The sequence below is a fragment of the Sylvia atricapilla genome, chromosome 15 (genome assembly GCF_009819655.1).
Source record: "Sylvia atricapilla isolate bSylAtr1 chromosome 15, bSylAtr1.pri, whole genome shotgun sequence".
Taxonomy (NCBI): Eukaryota; Metazoa; Chordata; class Aves; order Passeriformes; family Sylviidae; genus Sylvia; species Sylvia atricapilla.
Genome location: NC_089154.1, coordinates 12,625,033 through 12,644,580, shown reverse-complemented (window position 1 = coordinate 12,644,580; position 19,548 = coordinate 12,625,033). Strand labels below are relative to the sequence as shown.

The 19,548-nt window shown below is 44.8% G+C and overlaps 3 protein-coding genes across 6 annotated transcripts in view; 1 reads left to right on the top strand and 2 right to left on the bottom strand.

Annotated features, from left to right (window-relative positions):
• Positions 1-463: 463 nt before the first annotated feature.
• Positions 464-7,352, bottom strand: PMM2 (phosphomannomutase 2). Its single transcript, XM_066330237.1, has 8 exons — positions 7,256-7,352; positions 6,731-6,842; positions 5,755-5,831; positions 5,083-5,174; positions 4,322-4,421; positions 3,805-3,880; positions 2,567-2,682; positions 464-1,574 (listed from the first exon to the last, which is right to left on the bottom strand). The coding sequence occupies exons 1-8, from the start codon at positions 7,319-7,321 to the stop codon at positions 1,470-1,472; spliced, it is 744 nt and encodes a 247-aa protein (XP_066186334.1). The 5' UTR covers positions 7,322-7,352; the 3' UTR covers positions 464-1,469.
• On the top strand, positions 7,348-9,148 carry TMEM186 (transmembrane protein 186). Its single transcript, XM_066330236.1, has 2 exons — positions 7,348-7,406; positions 7,945-9,148. The coding sequence occupies exons 1-2, from the start codon at positions 7,398-7,400 to the stop codon at positions 8,680-8,682; spliced, it is 747 nt and encodes a 248-aa protein (XP_066186333.1). The 5' UTR covers positions 7,348-7,397; the 3' UTR covers positions 8,683-9,148.
• Positions 9,149-9,514: 366 nt separating this feature from the next.
• The window catches only part of ABAT (4-aminobutyrate aminotransferase), a 50,360-nt gene continuing 40,326 nt past the window's right edge, over positions 9,515-19,548 (bottom strand). For all 4 annotated transcript variants that reach the window (XM_066330233.1, XM_066330234.1, XM_066330235.1 and 1 more), the window contains 9 exons: positions 19,361-19,453; positions 18,935-18,997; positions 18,394-18,457; positions 17,601-17,749; positions 16,281-16,418; positions 14,987-15,154; positions 14,119-14,265; positions 12,999-13,110; positions 9,515-11,697 (listed from right to left, as the gene is read on the bottom strand). In XM_066330233.1, the coding sequence (XP_066186330.1) occupies positions 11,576-11,697; positions 12,999-13,110; positions 14,119-14,265; positions 14,987-15,154; positions 16,281-16,418; positions 17,601-17,749; positions 18,394-18,457; positions 18,935-18,997; positions 19,361-19,453 (1,056 nt within the window). In that variant the 3' untranslated portion in view covers positions 9,515-11,575. The remainder of the gene's footprint in view (positions 11,698-12,998; positions 13,111-14,118; positions 14,266-14,986; positions 15,155-16,280; positions 16,419-17,600; positions 17,750-18,393; positions 18,458-18,934; positions 18,998-19,360; positions 19,454-19,548) is intronic.

Genomic DNA, 19,548 nt, shown 5'->3' with positions numbered 1-19,548 from the left:
CTCCCAAGCCAGAGCAGCAAGAAATGTTGTGTTTGGGGCTGAAAACAAACCTGCTTTTGGTCCTGCACAGGGTATTTTACACTGGTAACTTTGTGCCAATACACCAACCAGCCCTGCAGTAAAATAACCAAACCATCAGCTACAGGACATGGAGCACACACAGCACAGCAGCTCTTAAAATGTCAGTCCCTGAACAGCATTCCTGCACTGGGGATGGTTCTGGTCCTGTCAGCTCCATTGAAACAGGAATTAGCCAGGGAAGAGGTGTGCTAGAAGACAAAACAGTTTTGGTGCATGAGGTGCACTGCAGCTCCCTCTCCTTTTTTTGGAAGCTGTTTTGGGGGTTTCAGGTGGTACACAAAGATTCTGTTCTCTGCTTTTTTACTGCAGGTATCCCATGAACCTGGAACTGGAAAGATTCAAATTACTCAGTTCTTTGTACAGACAGGCAGCAAGCAAAAGGTCTGCTTTAAGTATTTTATTTACCAAAATAACAAAGAAATGCTCTTTTTTTAACGATAAAATCAGATTTTATTCTCCTTTACTAAATCAAACCATTCATACTCAAGCCTACTTTCCTAATGAGAAAAGTAATATTAACAGTCACACAGAATGTCAGGCATTGACTTGAATTTTAATAGAAACATATTTTAGGTCATTTTTGTAGTATGAAAAATCTCACCTACTCTTAATGCCTTAACCAGGAATCTCAAAAAATGATCAGAAAGTGACAGAAATATATTTTGCTAATGTGCTGAAGTTATTTTAATTGATTCTTACAATAATTTTTTTAGATTTGGTCTGCTAAGAGTGTAGGTACCATGACCTGACTTGTGTCTTGGCACCACATCCATCCCAAGGAGGGAACTTTGGCTGGTCCAGCATTTCCTGGGATGGCAGTCAGGGTTCTGAACTTCTTGCTCAGTGCCATCTACCCAACCCCAGGAAGAAATAAAACCTTTCCCTTCTGCTCATCTTCCAGTTTAAGACAAGAAAATCCCAACTGTCTTATAATTCATGTTAATTCATATAGAATAAGGTAAGTATTTAAAAAAAAGACAACCTGCATCTTTTAAAAAACAGCCTCAACATAAAAAATCCTTAGGGATTAAGCCTTGCAGGCCAATTTTGAGACCATCAATCAACCCTAAATTGTAATTAATTATGTAAGAAAGTTTACAGGTATCTTAAAAACCAACCCAAAATATAACCCAACCCAAACCCCACAACCAAGCAAGAAGAAAACAATTTGTGTGATTGGAAACTGAAAGGATGGTGCTAAATGAGCTCTGCTGTGTTCCCCCAGTCAGCAAGGGGTCTTCAATTAAAACATTTCCCTGCAATAATGACTGACCTGCAAAGCTCCTGCTATTCATGACCAATTACAAAAAACCAATACAGAATGAAGATGATGTTTCAAGTTATTTTGCTGTTTTAACCGTCTTGGAAGTGTGAATTCTGAAAGTCTTTTATTTAAAGAACAGCTCTTCACAGATTCTTCTTGTATCCTGTGGGGATGTGACACTGTGGCCTTCTGTTCTGGAGTCTGTGAAAATTTCATAGTCATTCCCTCCCTGGAAGAAGGAGAGGATTTACTTTTATTTAACATAAAGCATAGTCACCAAAAGGGACGGATGAAGGGACACAGGGAAAGAATGGACTTTTACCAAGGGCCTGCAGTGATTAGTCTCAACAGCACTGCCCCTGTATGAGCACAGGACCCAAAAATCCATGGCTTCATTCCCAAATTTCTGTTTGCCACACTGCCTTCACGGGGTCAGCATCAGCTATTAGTACTTCAACTCTCCTGAAATGCTGCACTGCCACTTAGAGGGTTTAAAATGAACTGTGTGTAAGCTCTGTGCCAGAGGGACAGATGATGACTTTTGCAGCTGATGTTGGGGGAAAAAAACCCTTGAATTTCAAGCTTGTCTTTTTCTTATAAAAGTTCACTTTTAAAAATTTATAAAGTCCTGTATAACTTAAGAGTTTTATAACTGTGAGTTCTTACAAAACTAAGCCTGACACTGTCCCTTGGCCAATATTCAGACAGTTTTAATTTCAAGCTTGTGCTTGCCAGTGCCCTCACAAGCTCTGGTCAAGTCTCTGTTCAGGATTTTTAAAAGCCTCTGAATTGCCCTGCAGAGCTCTGCCCCGTGGTGAGGGACAAAGGACTCTGTTCAGTTCCCCAGGGTGGAGACAGACAGAGTTGTGAGCAAAGGCACAGTGTGAAATAGGACAGGAAATAAATATGTTTCATAAACACCAGCCAACAGGAAGAATCAATCCACATTGACCAAGCAGGACAGTCAGTTTCACAGTGATGTCACCCAGGTGTTTAACAGAATTACAGAAGTTCAATTTTAAAACAACCTCTGTTAAGGCAAGAACTGTGTTCACTTCAGGAAACAGAAGGAAACTTCCCAGCTGCAGCCAGCTAAACAGGAACACATTTATATCCTGACTTCAGCTCTTGTCAGGACTAAGGTTATAGGGTTAGAACCTATAGTCCTTGAGGTTTAATTGCAGCAGCTCTCAAATTAATACATCAAACTAATGTACTCACTGGCATGGTCCTGTCTCCGAAGAAATGAACAGTCTTGAATCCATCCTTGGCAATGATTCCTAAGCAGTACCTTTTATCCCATCCATCTGGGAACACATCAAAGCTGATCTGCCCTCCTAGGGGAGAGAGGAACCAACACTTGGGTCAGTTTCAGAACGTTTTCCTGAAGGGAGAGGAAGTGAGAAAAGCCTAAACTGGGTAAGACTTTAAGCACAGGGAGCTTTGCAGAAGACACAGAAGTGGTGTGAGGCCCTGGAGTTAGGTCCTGCAAGTACAGAAAGTGTTTTATAGGGTATCAGTTATTAGAGCTGTGATTCAGAGATTATGTATCCATTCCACAAGGTCTGAGCATGTTCCCAAATACTCACTGCTATCCAAAGGAACCTTTTAAAAAGAATTACATTCAATCTATTTACTTTTAGAAAGAAAGGACAGAAATGATCACAGCCACTGATGTATGTACAGTCATAAAATCACAGGCAAAGACTTTCTAAGGCTTTCAGAGTAGGAAAGGGAAGAAATGAGCCCTTTCAGCACACCCTAACAGGACCAGAGCTGTTCCAGTTCTGAGCCCTTGGCCTTCACCAATACCTAAGAGCACGATTCCCAGCTGAAGGAGATGTCCAAAAGGTGTTTACAACATAGAGGAAAGAACTACACTGCAGTTCACTTTTGCCTTAGTGCTTTGGCACTAATGCCAACCACACTTTGCAATTCTGAAAAACAATAAAAGGCAGGAGTGTGGTAATATTTAAGGAAAGAGGGTAAAAAAACAAAAAATGCAACAAGAATTAATTCCCCCTTATTGTATTATTTTCCTTAAGCTTGCACTTGCTTTTGGACTCTTTCCTTCCTCCCACACAATGCAGGTACAGCTGCAGAACCAAGGGCAACTGGAACAGCACTGAGGGAGTAGTTCTGATCAAAACTGATTCACAGAAACAACTCTGACTAATCTGAAGCATCTAATATGCTCCAAAATGAGCAGAATCAGTCACACAACTGACATTAAAGGACAATGAACTGATGACAAGAAATGAAGCTCTCTCTGTTGATGGATTTCAATTAAAATGTCCCAATAAAAGCCTGAGAGGAAAAAGAGGCTCAGTCTTGCCTGCAACCACCCCCAGAGAAAGCTGTCACACAAGTGAGATGGAATGTCACAGCCATAAGAGAGTATGACTTAAATGAAATTTAAACTAATTGATGTTTTAAATGACATTCTTTTAAAGCATTACCTATAGAAAATGTGAGGCCTTTGCCTGCAAATTCTCTTTGTAGATCAGCTACAAATTTCTCTCTTATATGCTCCTTCTGTTAAGAAAAAAGAGAACAAAACCAAACATCAGTTACATGCTGTGCTGATTTACCAATGAAAAGATAACCCAAAAACACCTCTAAAAAGAATGCTTTTATTGACTTGAATAGACCCAGGTTACAAAGAAAGAATGGTTTTACCTAGGACTGGGTTTTTCAGAAACCCCATGTATAGAAGCAGGATGTTCAGTACCCTGGATATTGGATTAAAAACATGAGCCAAACCCACCCTTCTGCAAGTAATCTTTGCTATTCCAACAAAAAATTTGTCTATTGCCTGAGGTCTGAATGAGGAAACTAGTCAAACCACATGGAAAGGATTAAAATGAAAAAAAAAAAAAAAAACCTGCACAAATTCTGAAAGATTTTTAAGAATCATAACCTGGCCATATCTGCCTCCTGCAGGAGAGCTGGGCATCTTTCAGGGTTGTAACTCACTTTATCGAGTTCATAGAACTCAAGTCGTTCTTCCTGGCTGCAGCTTCTGCCGATGGGGGACACGTTCAACATCCCGTTCCGGAACTCAATGAAAGTGCCCCTGCAAGGGAATTGATTCAACTGCTCCAAACACAAAATACCACAACCAATTCCCATGTCATCTAAAGGCAGTGGGAATCAGCTGTCTCATTGTATGCATAAACCCCAAACATACAGATATGTCTGGTACTAGACCTTGAATCTGGCAACCTCAGCGTCATCCTTAGTGACTTTTAAAGTATGATTTGGTTTAATGAGTGTGACTGGAGCATCCCACCAACCTCAGAGCCTGAGAGGCCAGGCTGTCAGTTTTGGGGTGAAGCTGCAATGTTCACAGCAATGTGGGCAGTGTTCTGCACTGCCTCACACGGTGCATTTCAGTGCCTGGAGCAGCTGCACCTCACACATCACACAGAGCTGGTCTGGCTGCACTTCTCATCTCTGGAAAACACCAATGCTGCTGAATTCCAGACATGGCAAGGGAACACTCCTACTTCAAAACTGAATCTCCTTCCCTCTGACACAGAAGAGCTGAATCAGAATTCCAAACCCTGTGCACCAGCTGGGAACTTGTCTTTGTATGCATGGATGGAGCTGTGTTTCACACACACAAAGCTGTTCTCTAAGCAGAAATTGCTCGTTTTTCTGCTGAGCACCCTGAGCTGAGCTTTCTCTCCCCCATGGAGAATGGGCCACACTGAGATGTCTGTGTGTGCACATACCTCTTCTTTGGAAGTTTAATCTTTGCCATGTAACTCAGGCAGTAGTTGATGACATCTTGAAGCACGTCCTCGCCCAGGTGGCCCTGAATGCTCTAACAAAACAAACACCATTCAAGCAAGCGTCCAGAATCTGAGATTCTAAAAGCAAGTCACATGGAAAACACAGACATTGGGTAATCAGGGATGGTTAATAGCACAGAGAAACAAACAAGCCTTCAATGAGTTAACATCAGCTGATGCTCACATGGTACTAACTACAGGCTCTCCTTTGTCTTTTTGTTCACTTCATAACACCAAACTGTCCTTTAATATGATTCCTACTTGTACCTGCTTCAAAAGGAAACTGTGTGCCACAGGCAGCAACCCTCAACAAAAAGCTGCATTTAATGTCTGCTACAGACAAACATGAAGAAATGGAGCCTGTTCCTGCAGTAAACTGGAACCAATGGTCAAGGCAGTAAATTCAGCAAGGATCTCTCTTAAATGTTTACTCTCCATTACTTATGTTAAACCCTCCATGCCAAATGAATCATCCATTAACAGAACTAACATACAGAAGCAGCAGTAATTTTCATCTTTGGAAGGGTGATTACAGAGGACTACACTGTACAAATAAATCAAAATCTTATTTAGAAAATTTCTTTTTCTCACTATTGGAAATTTCACACTTACCTGCTTGCTCAAGAATTTCCCATCTTTGTATGCTACCAGGCCATTTTCTGGGAACACGTAGTCGTATTTTTCAATCACTGCAAACAAGCAAAATGACAGTAATTCATCATTTCCCCTATATGCTTAATGCAGAATTGTCTTAAATGTTAAACAGGTTAAAAATACAGCAAACAATAGCTCCTAAAGCATGAAAGTTTCAGCAGCATTGCATCAAGCACAAGATTAATGCTAGTCCCATTTCTCACTATGATTAACACACACCTTAAATCACATGAAGTCATTTGTTTGACTTACCTGTGATTTTACTTAGAGGCATATGACTCTGCATTAAGTGTAAAGAAATAACCAAGCACCTCAAATACTGCAAACACCTGGCACATGGCCTGGCTAGAGAGCAAGTCAAATACTGCCCTTTTAGGTTTGTTTCCTCAGTGTCCTTAATCTTCAGCAAATGTCTGGGAGTTGTGAGTCTTAGCACAACACAAGACAATATGGTTTACTGGAGATCACTGAGAAGGCAAACAAACTCTGAGCTGTCTGGGCACTATCAGTGGCATCAATTAAGTAAAGACCATTAAGAGTAAAGGACAAAGGCAGGAGTCCATCGCTGCATCCTAACCCCACAGTGAACAAAACCGGATCCTCGAGGGATGTCCTCGACAGCTGAGCAGCCCACACATGACGTGACGGTCACATACACCACTGCACTGTACACAGCGGCGTGGAAAAGCCCTCCCAAGGTTCTGTCACCGAGGCAGGATGTCACCATTAGTAACAATCTCTTAATTTGATACAGAGATAGACCTGTACAGTGCAAACAGGCTGTGATTTCCAAATGCCGGTTAACAGCCTGCGTGCAACACACCACCAGGAAGACAACTAGAAGGGAAGGGAGGGATGAACGGGGTTCAACCTGCCCTTAACCTTCACGGCTGCCCCGGGCCCCTGAGCGCGGATTGCATCAGCCCGGCCTCACCGTCCTCGCCCAGCTGCTCGCGGATCTTGGCGAAGTCCGAGCCGCCCACCACTCCCACCTTCACCTTCTGCCGCAGCCGCTGCAGGAACGCCGCCATCTCCGCCGAGATTTTCTGCGCTCCAAAACACAGCCGTCAGATTTGCCGGAGGTCAGCGCCTCCGTGCCGCAACCATCGGCACGAACCCGCAGCATCGTGCCGGTCTTTAAAAGCAGCGTTACTGTGCTGAGTGTGCCCACGGAGCCCGCGGCACACGCCGGGCCCCGCGGGCAGGACGCGGTGTGCCCTGTCCCCGCTCCCCGCGGGCAGGACGCGGTGTGCCATGGCCCCGCTCCCCGCGGGCAGGACGCGGTGTGCCATCCACCCCGCTCCCCGCGGGCTCACAGGCAGGACACGGTGTGCCATGGCCCCGCTCCCCGCGGGCTCACAGGGCAGGACGCGTGTGCCCTCCCGCCCGTTCCCCGAGGGCTAGGAAGGCAGGACGCGTGTGCCCTGTCCCCGCTCCCCGCAGCCCGTCCCGCACTCGCCTGGCGCGGGGCCGTGAGGGTGCCATCCACGTCGAAGAGGCAGAGCACTGAGGGCGCCGGCGCCATGGCTGCGGCGGGCGGGGCCGGGCCTCCCGGCGGGCCGCGCGCGGGCCGGGCGCAGCCGCGCTGAGGCGGCGGGGCCATGGCGGCGGTGAGCGCCGGGGCTCTGGGGGCTGCCGGGGCTGTGGGGGCTGTCAGGGCTGGCGGGGCTGTCAGGGCTGTCAGGGCTGGCGGGGCGGGCTGTGCGCCGTTCCCCTCCTTCTCCCCTTTCCCGACTCTTTACCTTTCGCTGTCTCCGTCCCTGTCTCCATCCCTGTCTCCATCCCTGCCGCCGTCCCGTCGCGGGCCGCTCGGTGCCGGCTCCTTGCACGGACCATGCAGCGTGGCGGGGGCAGCGCGGAACTTCCCTTCTGCCTTTTCTCTTCTGCTCCCCCCTTCGGCCTGCTCGAGCTCTGCTCCCCTTTACCCCGCTCACTCCCCTTCCCCTTTCTCTAAAATTGCTGTTTGCGTGGTTATTTAAAGAGTCGCCGATTTCACCAGGTAGAAGCAGGCTTCGCTGCGATATTGCGTTAAGGTTACCGTGGGCTGGGGCTTGTGCTTCACTGTCTGTAGGGACCAACTCTGAGCTCACTGATTATTGGGTTCTATAGACGACTCAAATGATGACCGGTGGGATTCCTACCTTACAGGCTTGGCTCTGCACGGTTAGGACTAAAGTCTGCCCTGCACCAGCTTTTGGGAGATGTCTGCAGAAGGAGCTCTGGACAAGGTCCTGGAGAAGGGAAGATGCTCGCCTGCCCTGGGTTTTTGGTTCATGGGAGCGTTTGCAATCACAGCCCCGGGGAGTTCCTGGTGTCAGTAATTACCTCAGGAGACCACGAGAGCCCTCTGTGTGTCTGTCCCACTCGGCCCCTGCTGCTGTGGTCCAGCAGAAGGCCGTGGATGGGAGGACAGAAGAGTTCAAACTGGTCTACAGGTTCCCAGGGATAAAATACTGCAGGGTCCTGTCGAGACTGAAGCTGTTGCAGACTGCCACCTCCATGATGGTGCTGCCTCCCATCTGCTACCTCTACCTGCAGGGCCAGGTGTCTCAGAATGTCCTCTTCTACACGGCTGGCATCGCTGTCTTTGCTGGGGCAATGTTGTATGGTATGAGCTACTTTTTCAGAAGAATTATTGGATTAATCTACTTAAGTGAAAACGGACAAACTGTCAGAGTGGCCCACCTGACATTTTGGGGAAGACGTAATGATATTTACTGTCCCACTGAGACAGTGGTGACTTTGGATGAAGTCGGAGATAGCAAGGACGAGATACTTCACCAGTTCAAACGGTCTGACAGTTCAGATATTTTGTATTTTACAATTAAGTACGGCCAGATTGTAGACAGACAGAAATTCACTCAAATATTTGGAGAACTTGTGTGACACAGCAGCTCATGTTCCATGTTCATTTCTGTCAGAGATGGACACAATTGCAGAGATGCAACTGAGGGAGCTGGGAAGGTGTCCTGGCCTCAGGAGGGTCCTGTAGGATGGGAGTGGAACTGGGCAAAACAGGGTGTGTGTGCTGCAGGAGACACTGGCAGCTCAGCTGTTAAGTTAAAGGCTGGGACAATATTTCAGGAGCCTCTTACAGAAATTGCCATTCTTCATTGGAATGGGAAAAGCAGCTCCTGAAGTCTCCATGAAGGATTGTGGTCTGATAGCAGTACCATGGAATGATTTCTCCTTTTCCAAAATGGAGAAACGAGGAATTTACGCCCAAGAAAGAACTAAACCTATCACCTATAACATGTAACATGTTTTCTGAATTGTCAGAAGCAAGATAATTCCTTATGCCCCTCTTCTAACTTCATTTGAAACTGGTGAATAAACTGACTCTCACCAATAATGTGGAGTGTCCTTTCTGTATTTCTCCCTCTTGTGAAGTGAAATCTCTGTTTCTTGGCAGATCAGCAAAGGCAGTTAAGTAAAATTGCCATTCAAGTGCACAGGGTAACCCTCAATTACTATTTCTCAGGTTGAACTTTCCCTAATGGGGTTCTGTGAGTTTAAATTTTGGCTGACAGTGTGTAGCACACCAATATCAAAACAAATCCAAATGTTCCTTGGCATAAACACCATGGCAGCAAAATACTGTGGGCTGTACAGGTACACTGTGTTTTTTGGAGATTTGTCTTCATCAGAATGTATTTAATATGCACTAATGATTCATTTTAGGCACGTACTGGGTGTAAAATGAAAAGCCTTGGAGAAGTTCAATTATAAATATTTTATTTAAGAATATTGATTACACATGATTGATGTCATTTGTTATGAATCTGTGTACAGTTACTAGTTACACCATGAAGTGTACTTAAGTATTTGTTTAAACATTTATTTGGCACTGTCCACAGTATGCTGTAAACAATATTAACTTTATATGCTTCAGCTGCAGTGCTTTCTATGTATTCTCTAATGATTTCATCAACATGTTGTACACAATTATACAGTTACTGAGTGTCAGTAAAAATTATAAAAACACCTAGAGTAGTCATAATAAAAGTGAAGATGTGGTAAGACTTCAAATTACTGGACCTTTGCTTCTGTAAAAGTACAAGACTTGCTAGAGACATTCACTAAAACTACTGCACTGATATGTTGAACAGACTAATTCCCAAAATGCTGTCAAATCCAGTTCTTGGTCTGACTTTCCTTTTGCTGATAATACGCTTACGAGGACAGCAATGACAATGAAGTTTTGTTGAACACCAATTTTTACCGGTCCTTCCCCCAGATCTCTACAACCTCTGTTCAAAAACCTGCTCAGGTTCTGCCCAGCTGGCCCCAGAATTCTGCTTTCTGCAGAGGTTTACAGAAATCCCGCTGGGTTTGAGCTGGCAGAAGTGACTGTGCTTGAGTTTCCCAATACCAGAACTTTAAAATGGGAAAACCATGATTAACACTTCTCAAAGCAGGTAAGGAACCTTTTCACATTTTGGTAGCTGTATTAAACATGTAAATCTTTTAACTTCTCTGTCTCTTATTATGTACTTAAAAATTGTGGTCAGGTCCTGAAAGGGCAACTGTAAAAGTCCATTGTGGTCCCTGTTTTTTGGTGCACAACAAAAAGTTAAACTTAGTAAACAAAATCCAGATGCTCACCAAGAAAAAGAAAGGCACCAGATCTAGTTCAAGTCAGCCTTCAGCAAACAGTAAAGAGACATCCAAAACAATTCTCTGAAGAGAAACAAATTAATGAACTGTTGACACATTTTTTGATCCTGTGGCTTTCTAGAAGATCTCTGAAGTATCGATGACTTAGAATATACTATTAGAACAAAAATAGAATTACTTTGCATTATAAATGTGCAGTCAGGACTAGGCCTTCACTGTAGTGGCTCTGATACCAGATAATGGCATTTCTGCTTTAGTTTTACAAAATACCTCAAGTATTTGTGTAGAAGTTATAATAGATAAATTAATGGCTACTGTGTGTTCTGGGCAAGTGGTAAAATAATCTGGAATCATTCTAGACTGCTGGCAGAAGTGGAAGAATGTGCTTTGCATGGTTTTCTAAGCTTTGTCAAATCACATAGTTCAGGGTAGAGTTTTCTCTGTACAAGTCTGCTTGTAAGAGAAGTCAAAAGTTTTCAAACCCATCCATGATGAGGACAAAAGGGTTTCAGTGCCACTTGCAGCGCTGTGGGTGTGGCTGAGGGCACCAGTGAAGCAGTGAGTGCAGGCTGGGCAGAGCTGACAGTGCCCTGATGCAGTTGGCGTGGCAGATGCCTGTACTCGAGGGAACAAAGCTGGAAATTATTCTGTAAAATACTGTGCTTGGCAGTGGTGGAAAGCAGAGCTTTCCTCGGAACACTGATTTTATTCCAGCTGCCATTGGAGAACGGCACTCTGTGTGGCAGGTGTGTGGCTCTGAGTGTTTGGCCACGCTTGTTGCTGCTCCTGGACACAGATCTACCAGGGTCACCTGTGGAGACAGACTGACCAGGTCCTGCTCAGGCAGGGGACAGCCAGGGACATGTCTGTAGGGAGGACTCTGCAGTTCACACGGCCCAGGCCAGAAGAGGGAAGCTCTAGGGAATGCACCAGGCCACATTTTCTAGGGGATGCACAGTGAGGGACAGCTGCATGTACCTGCTGGTGACCAGTGCCAATGCTCTGCCTGGGGCACGTGTGCATGAGCAACTTGCCTTGGGCAGGATTACAGACAGAACACAAACCTCGGTTTATGACTTTACACTTATCTTGTAAGTAGAGAAGACATGAATTAATGCAAACTAATTTCATAATCAGCTGGTCAGTGCGAGGGAACTGCTTTTTACTTGAAGTTTGCTAAGATGTCACTGAAAATGTTCAGGAAGAGGTGCGCGTGGTGATCCTTGAAGATCAGCGTTGGACGGAAACGGATGGATCTGTCTCCACAGCCTCCCAGAACAACACCTGAAATGAGAACAGAAGAGGTCCTCTGGTCATTTCCATCTTGGCCAAACATCCAGAAAAATCCAGGTCTCTGAATGAGGATAGCCCCACTGTGGAGGGCCAACAGAAGCTCCCCATGTCCTGCCAGTCACACCATGATACAGCACGTTGTGGTGTGAATGGCCTCAAGCTTCACAGCAGCTTAGAAAAACACTGTGGGTGCCTGGAGCTGTTCTATAAAACACTTGAGAGTATTGGGACTGATCCTAACAGCAACATATAGAATCCATCCAGCACAGAGCTCAAACAGCATCTGAGATTTCAGAGCTGCAGTACTCTCCTGGTCAAGTATCTTGGTGCCACAACAAGACACAGGAGGTTTCTTTGCATTGGTTTTTAAACTAATTAGTTTTTAATGACAAGAAGTTAAAATGTCTCAGTGCTTTTAAACCTCTCCCTGCAGGGCTTTAAATGCACTTTTTAGCCCAAAATCAATTTAGAAATGTTTGAGCAATGAGAACTCCTATTACTAAGCTGAGCTTACCCTGCCTCCAAGCAGAGCCTTGGTTTGCCATGAAACAAACCAGTTGCCTTCTCTCCCTGCTGGCTTAGTTTCCAAGAACAAAAAATGGTGTCTTTTACACTCTAAAATTTTGGTTTCAGCACAGCTTAGGTGCACCCTGCCTACTTCTTTCAAGAGACAGGAGTAACAGCAAAACCAGACAGCAGCAAACACATGGCTCACACAGTTAAATTCAAAGGGAATATTAGGTGTGGATCCAAGGTGCACCTCTTGATACCTGTGCCTGTCTGCAGCTTTTAACAATTCTGTGGGAAAAGAGGAATGTCACTGTGCCCATTTTAGACACTCGTATTTCATCTTTAGGAATTTCTAGGTATAGGAATTATGTATCTATAAAACTCATCATTCTTCTCCCTATGTTTTCCTGAGTGACATTAACGTTCTTCTAACTTTCCTGTTTCTAGAAGTAAGCCATGCCCATGGGCACCTAAAGTCACTGCAGAGGACTCTGAACCTGATGTCACAAAAACTCATGTCCTACACAGATCTCTTCCAGTAACCTCAGACCTGCAGAGACTGGTAAATGTACACACCATGCAACAGACTGCTCTGAGGTCTCTGACAACAAGTATCTCCAGAAAAGTCTAAATCCAGCTTTGGCATTTCACCACTGTCCTCTCATACTGAAATACTCATATACAATATGGAAAGGAAAATGTGAAGCATTATAACAATTACCTGCACATGTGAATGCCACTGTTTTGTCACGTGAAGCTCATCCACACACCAAGTTTCTTACCTTTGTTTCTGGCTATTGTAATTAACTTGTTCCTAGTTGCATCATTTGGAGTGTCAAACGAACAGAATGTTCCTCTTCCTCTCACTCTGCTGATGAGATGGGGGTAACGAGCCTGCAGAGACAGGAGAGACAAGCACATGGCAGGTGCAGCAACAGAGGGCACCTGATGGCAAGGCTGGCTGTGCCAGGTGGAACCTGCTGCCTCCTCGCTCTGCTGGAGTGGAGTGTGGCTCACATGGCCTCGTGTCCTGCTCAGCCTGCAGAGCCCAGCACAAGGCAGGGAGGGACAATGAAGCTGACCCGTGAGCTGGGCCAGGTAAAATATTCTTTGGAACAAGCATAGCACACCTTATTTATATCTACAATGGAAAACCTGAGCATAAACCATCTGCACATGAGCTAGAAACCAGCTCATTCATACCCTGCACTAAGACACTTGCCAGTAGCATCTGCATCACTTAATCACAATCCCCATCTTTTGGAAGAGCAATCTTTTGGATAGGGCTAGTTGTATTCTGGCCCTCCACAGTATGAGATCATAATATTTTCTGTTCTTCTGCCTGCTGTGTCTTAAAGGTGTGGAGAGAGCAGAGACTGTGTTTGGGGTTATTCCATCCAAATGTCTTTGGGAGGTGAGCACCTGCAAGCCTGTTCTTAAATGCCTGTCTGTACAGCTCCAAAGTAGAAGCTGTAAAGAATTTCCCTTAAACAAGGGAGGGGAAGATACAATTTTCTTATTTCAACAGCCTAGCAGAATTGGAACAAAATATGAAAGTATCTTCCTTTAAAAAGAACTTTAGGACAAGGAAATACCAGCTGCTTACTGTAACAAAACCTTCTAGCAAAGTAATTTAATTAGCTTCAGTACATACCTTCAGATATTTTGGGGATCACCCTTTACATTGGATTAAGCTATACAAACCCAGCATTTTTAAGTCATCAAAAGAAAGTTTACTTCAATTCCAAATGGGACACAGTTATTCAGGCCTGTGTTGAAGTTACTATTATGATCTAGACCCCAGCTGGAATTCCTCAGTCCAAGTGTTTAAACTGGATGAGGTCAGATCCTACTTCAGCAGCAAATTTCTCCTTCTTACCTACAATCCTTCCAGATGTTTACCTGCAAATCCAGCAGCCCAGTCAGTAGTGCTTTCCCAGCGTGGGTTGCATTGTTTAGAAGGTCTTCTGTTTTAATAACCTTAATGACTTCAGCAAGCATCAGGTTCTTGGACGGATCTCCAAGCCAGGTGTTAAAAATCCGGTAGGGCTGGGGAAAGGGTGGAAAGAGAGTTGTGGAACATGTTAACAGGCAAATCACTATAAATTAAGAAAAGCAAGGCAGTGCAAATGTGGTGTATGAAAAGGCATGCACTAATCTCACCAACCCCCCCTTTTTCTATGCTGTAAAGCAAAATCCCATTGCTGAGCTGAGGCACAGGGTGATTACTTCATTCATCTCATTTAGTGCACTCTGCCTTGCTGCTCTGACATGTCATTGAACCACAGTATTAGATGACAGAAAATCAGCATCATCTATACAGGCTTTTACATCAAGCTTTATGTTCTTCCCCTTAAAATTTGACTCTTTTTTTAATTTATTACATCTAAAATGTCATTAGTGCAAAGCAGAAATCTTGCTGACAGAATCTGTAATGCTCACATACAAGCTCTGAAATTCCCGAGTTGCCCTACAGGAGAAGGTGTCAGTTTGTGGCTGGATTTTGTACTGAAGGTTTATTCCATTAGGCTTAACCCAGTTCTCCTCTCCCCCCCACCAGCTTTATGACCTTGGTGACTGACAACAACTGGAATAAAAGTGAAGAGGTGATGATAATAGTTGTGTGAGCACACAGCAAGTTTCTGTAAAACAGCAGCTCCATCCAGCTGAAGCCACGCTGCTGGAGGAAACATTGTCCCTTCCATGGATCCAGTCACTCCTCAGGGGGTCACCAACTAGCACAGAGTTCAAGTTTCATCAAAAATCTTACAGCGTTTGGCCTGAACTCCTCTTTGTGGAAAAATCCTCCTGTCATCATCTTCTTACTGAACGTTACCACATCAGCTGGGTCATCCAGGCCCCAGTGCTCGTGTGCCCAGAACTTCCCTGTGCAGCCACCTCCTGTCTGCACCTCGTCCACCAGGAAAGCACAGCCATGCTGCAGAGACACAGTGAGGAGCAGGGAATGTCAGCCCTCCTTCCCAAAGCACAAACACCTCCCTTAGAGAACACATCAACACAGTCACAGGCAACACCTCTCCTTCCTCTCCCTTCACTGCCCCAACCCCTCCACCAAGGCCACTCGTGTCAGATTTCACAGTTAAAAATTCACCTGTTTTTTCAGGAAGGTACTAGAAACATGTTTTCTACCCACTCACCAAGTACATGGTTTTATATAGTCTTGAGCATTTCTAGAGGATACCTTGAAAACATCTGGGAGGAGCAGAGGTGGCATTTTCAAAGCCCTTGAGGGAAGCAGAGTGTCATTTCTAGGGGCTTTGTTTGAAATATGAAGTGTCTGCCCCCAGTCGGAGTTGGGCATTACGTGGCACAGAGGCAATACCAGCAGCATCAGCTGGTCAGTTTAGGGGGCATGAAAAGCTGCCTTTTCAGCCAACTCTGCTGAAAGAGCTATTCATGTGAGCTGACAATGTGGGGTCTTTATGTGAAGGACTATTTTGTCCAAACTTTGTGACAGAGACAGCAACTATATCATAATATTGTATTTAAAAACAATGGGTAAGTACTTTGGGCAGCACACAGTTTTGAGGGTAAAAAAAAGCATGGAGTAAGTATTACTGAGGGTCATAGCTTCTACATAGGTAACTATATTCCAAGTACCAAGACATCTGTCCTTTTCATTGTTTTGTTGGAACATCAGCACAATGGCTGGAGTCAAGTTGTGTTTCAGCTTTATTTTTTTTTGCAATTAAAAACATGTCATTAAAATTTATACTTTTCACAACCTGCTTCTTCAGAAACGTAACCTCCTCAACCAACTAACGTGATCATTGAAAGAACACACCTGCAAAATTCGTAGCTAATGAATCAGAGTAATTTATCTCTCACTTTGAAATTCGAGGGTAATTTATTGGAGTGAGGAAACCCTTAGGTGTGAATCAAATGGAGGAGAGCAGGGATTGCCTGTATGTGGTACATAACTACCCTGACTGCTGCCAAGGAGGCCTCCCAGAGCCTGGGGCAGGGCAAAGCCTCTGGAGACACCCACAATGAGTGGGTGCATGTTCAGCTACCACTGAGTGCCCAGAGAAATGGTTTATTACCTTTCTGGCAATGTCTCGTAGCTTTCGGAAGAAGTCATCTGAAGCATGATTGTCCCCTCCCTCTGACTGTATTGGCTCCACAATGATCCCAGCCACAATCTTCTTCTTTTTCCTGTACTTTACAATCAGGTCTTCCACCTGGAAATCAAACACTTATGGTACATTCTCCTTGCAGAACAGTTGTACATTTCCTCCCAGCTCGATTAAATATAAATCATTAGAACTTCAGCTTTGCATGGACATTCCTGGCTATAAAGGCACCAGAAGGCACAAAGGATGAACATGTGGTTCCTCCAGCATTTAACACTGCTTTCTTGCTCCTGAATGGGTTTAAATCATGCCCTGATCACACTGTGACTAGCTGCACATTTATCTACAGAGTTGGGAAAGCTCTAGCCAGGTTCAGCTGGCAGTGTGCTGAGCACCACTGCAGCTCACTGTGCCACTGCTAAGTGATATGGAAGGGGATAGATTCTGTGTCAGAAACCAAAACTCTGCTAATGTATTAGAAAAGGTAATCTGGAAGATTCACATTTTCCAGTCACCCACTTCAGATACATTAAAATTAATCAGATGAAATAGTGCAGAAGTCCTGTTGTAAGGGGCTGATAGATAATTCTCATTAACCTCTTAGTGCCAGTTACTGCAATTAATGGTGTGTTTGTGCTTGAAATCCCCCTCACAGCCCTCAAGGCCACAGCCCCTGCAGGCTGTGCAAAGCAATGTGGGTTTCCAAAGGGGGCCAGGAAGCCAAGCACAGACTTGTTAAGAAAACTCTGGCTTTTTGGTTTGTTTATTTGTTTGTTTTTAAAATAATGGTTTCCAGCACTGCACTTCTCCCACCAAAGCCACGCTGGAGCAGCCCCAGGGGAGGCATTTGCAGTGCTCTCTGTGTTCTCTGGAGTGAGGCAGGTTTGGCTAAGTGGACTCACAGGTCCAGCCCTGCACAATCAGAGCTTTATGCCAGAAGCTGCCATGGAAAAGCTGGGAAGGCTGAAATACTGTTAGAGGTTCTCTCTGCAGAGTGGGTTATCCACACTCTGCTCTCTCAGCCCATGGCCCTTTGAACTGGCAGACGAGTTCACTGTGATACAACGAAGTTCTGGGGGTGAAATTTCACTTTGGTATCACTCATGCAGCCCTGTATTCCCAGTAAGCTGGCAGGGAGAAGGGTCTGACTGCAAACAACAGTGAATGCTGGTCCAATCACAGGCTGTTCCAATCCCTGAAAACATTCTTTTAGTGAAAAGCACTAATCCTACCAACGCTATTCATTATTTCAAATCAAAAACAACAGAAAGCTGCCAGGAAATTTTTTACCTCCTCTAAACAACGGGCTTCTTCCTGTTGATTCTCTTTCACAAAGTCTTCCAGGGGATACTTGAGCCTTGGAAATGGAGCAATAGGCCAGTCCAGTGAGGGAATGTCCAGTTTGTGAATTGCTTTAGAGTGAGTTGTAGCTAAGCAACCTAAGCCCAGAGAGAGAAAAATTAAAATAATACCTATCTAGGAACAATACAAGAAAAAAGCTACCAAGAGGTAAAAAATGGCTGGACTGTAGAATTCTCTTAACTGCACTGTGTGTTTCAATGTTTTCTGAAATACTGGGTAATTGGATTTAGTCAGGCTTAAATGGATTGCTCCAGATTTTAAGCACCAGTTTGCACATGCACTGTTCCAGAAGAGCAGGAGAACCTCTGTCAGTCTGAACAGGTTGCTCAGACAAGGTGGGCTCATCCCTCCAAAGACAACTGCTCACAAAGCTCACAGTTACAGCACTCCCAGGTAGAACATGCTTAGAACAGGGACTGAGCTGCTACAAAGCTGCTACAATAGAAGTAGTGACAGCATGTTTGTGGTGATCTTACCCCAGGAGTTAGATTTTCATGAGTACAGACAGGAAACTGCAGATTCAGAATGAAAATAAGAGCCTGTCTGAAAAGAATTTTTCCAAAACCACAAAATCAATTCCTACTGTCACTCAAAACATTCCAGTGCTGGTGAGGCCTCCAAGGCAAACCTTAATGAGCCTACAGCTTCTCCCCTGGTGCTGTGTGTCTGAGGACAAGCCCCGAGAGCTGAGGGGTGAGGGAGGGACAAAGGGACAGCTTACCCAGGGTCCTGCCGTGGAAGCCGCCCATGAAGGAGAGCATGGCGTAGTCAGGGCAGCCAGGGGGCTGCAAGCAGAGCACACAGTGGGGTCAGAGAGGGGCTCACATCCCCCTCACTGCCCCCTGAGCTCCTCTGCCATCAGGCACCACAAACTGTTACAGCTTCCCCTTCAACAAGCACATTGGTCACCCCCAAACCCACCCCAGACCCTGGCAGTAACACTGATGGAACCTGGGTGGTTTGTTGTGTTGACATCTCTGCACAGCTGAGCTCAGACCAGGCTGAGCCTGCAGCACAGTCACCCCTTTGTGCACACATCAGGAGCTCAGTGAGGAGAGGCTGGGGCTCCCCTGTGCTGCACCCCCACACACTCCTGAGGACTCCCTGGTATTTGTTGGGAGCAGTCTGTATTTCACCATTTCCTAAATGTACAAAGCCCAGATTCCTCTTCACACAGAGCAAACCAAACGTTTCCTCTCAATCTTCCCTTCCAAGCCCAAACCACTGGAACATCTGTAGGTGTGGTAAAGAACAAATCTTACCTGGTTAATCATGCAAGATTCCAGTTCTTCTTTCGTGACACTATTATGGCCCCTCTCCTTGTTCTGCAGAAAACCCAAACAACCCAACCTGAGTGCTCCTGTAGTTGTACCCAGTGCATTTATGGCTGAACACAAACCAGTAATGCTGGTATTCAAGACTGCAGTCTAGGAAGACCCTGACTGTGGCTTTCACAGGCTGACTACAATCTGCATTTTATTTCCTTTCCTTTATAACTTCGAAAGTTGTGTCAATATAAAGTAAATTAGACAAAGACATTTTAATAAAGATTTTATACTAGACTGAATATAAAGAACATCATGAGCAAAACGACCTCCAAGCCTCACTTTGTTTTGCAGTAACAGTTCTGATTATTAGTACTCATTTCTACATCTAAACCTACAAAAATATCTTAATGTTTTACTTACTCTGTACCACATGAATATTGTTTTAAAGGCATTTTCATTAGAGCAGGATCCACATGACATGGTTATAACCTGTGACAAACCCTTAGGAGCCACCTGTCAGAAAAGACAGAAAATTACTCCTGAAATACTGAACACAAGTAGAGTGCAAAATGATAATAACAGTGATGATACTAATAGTGATCAGCCCA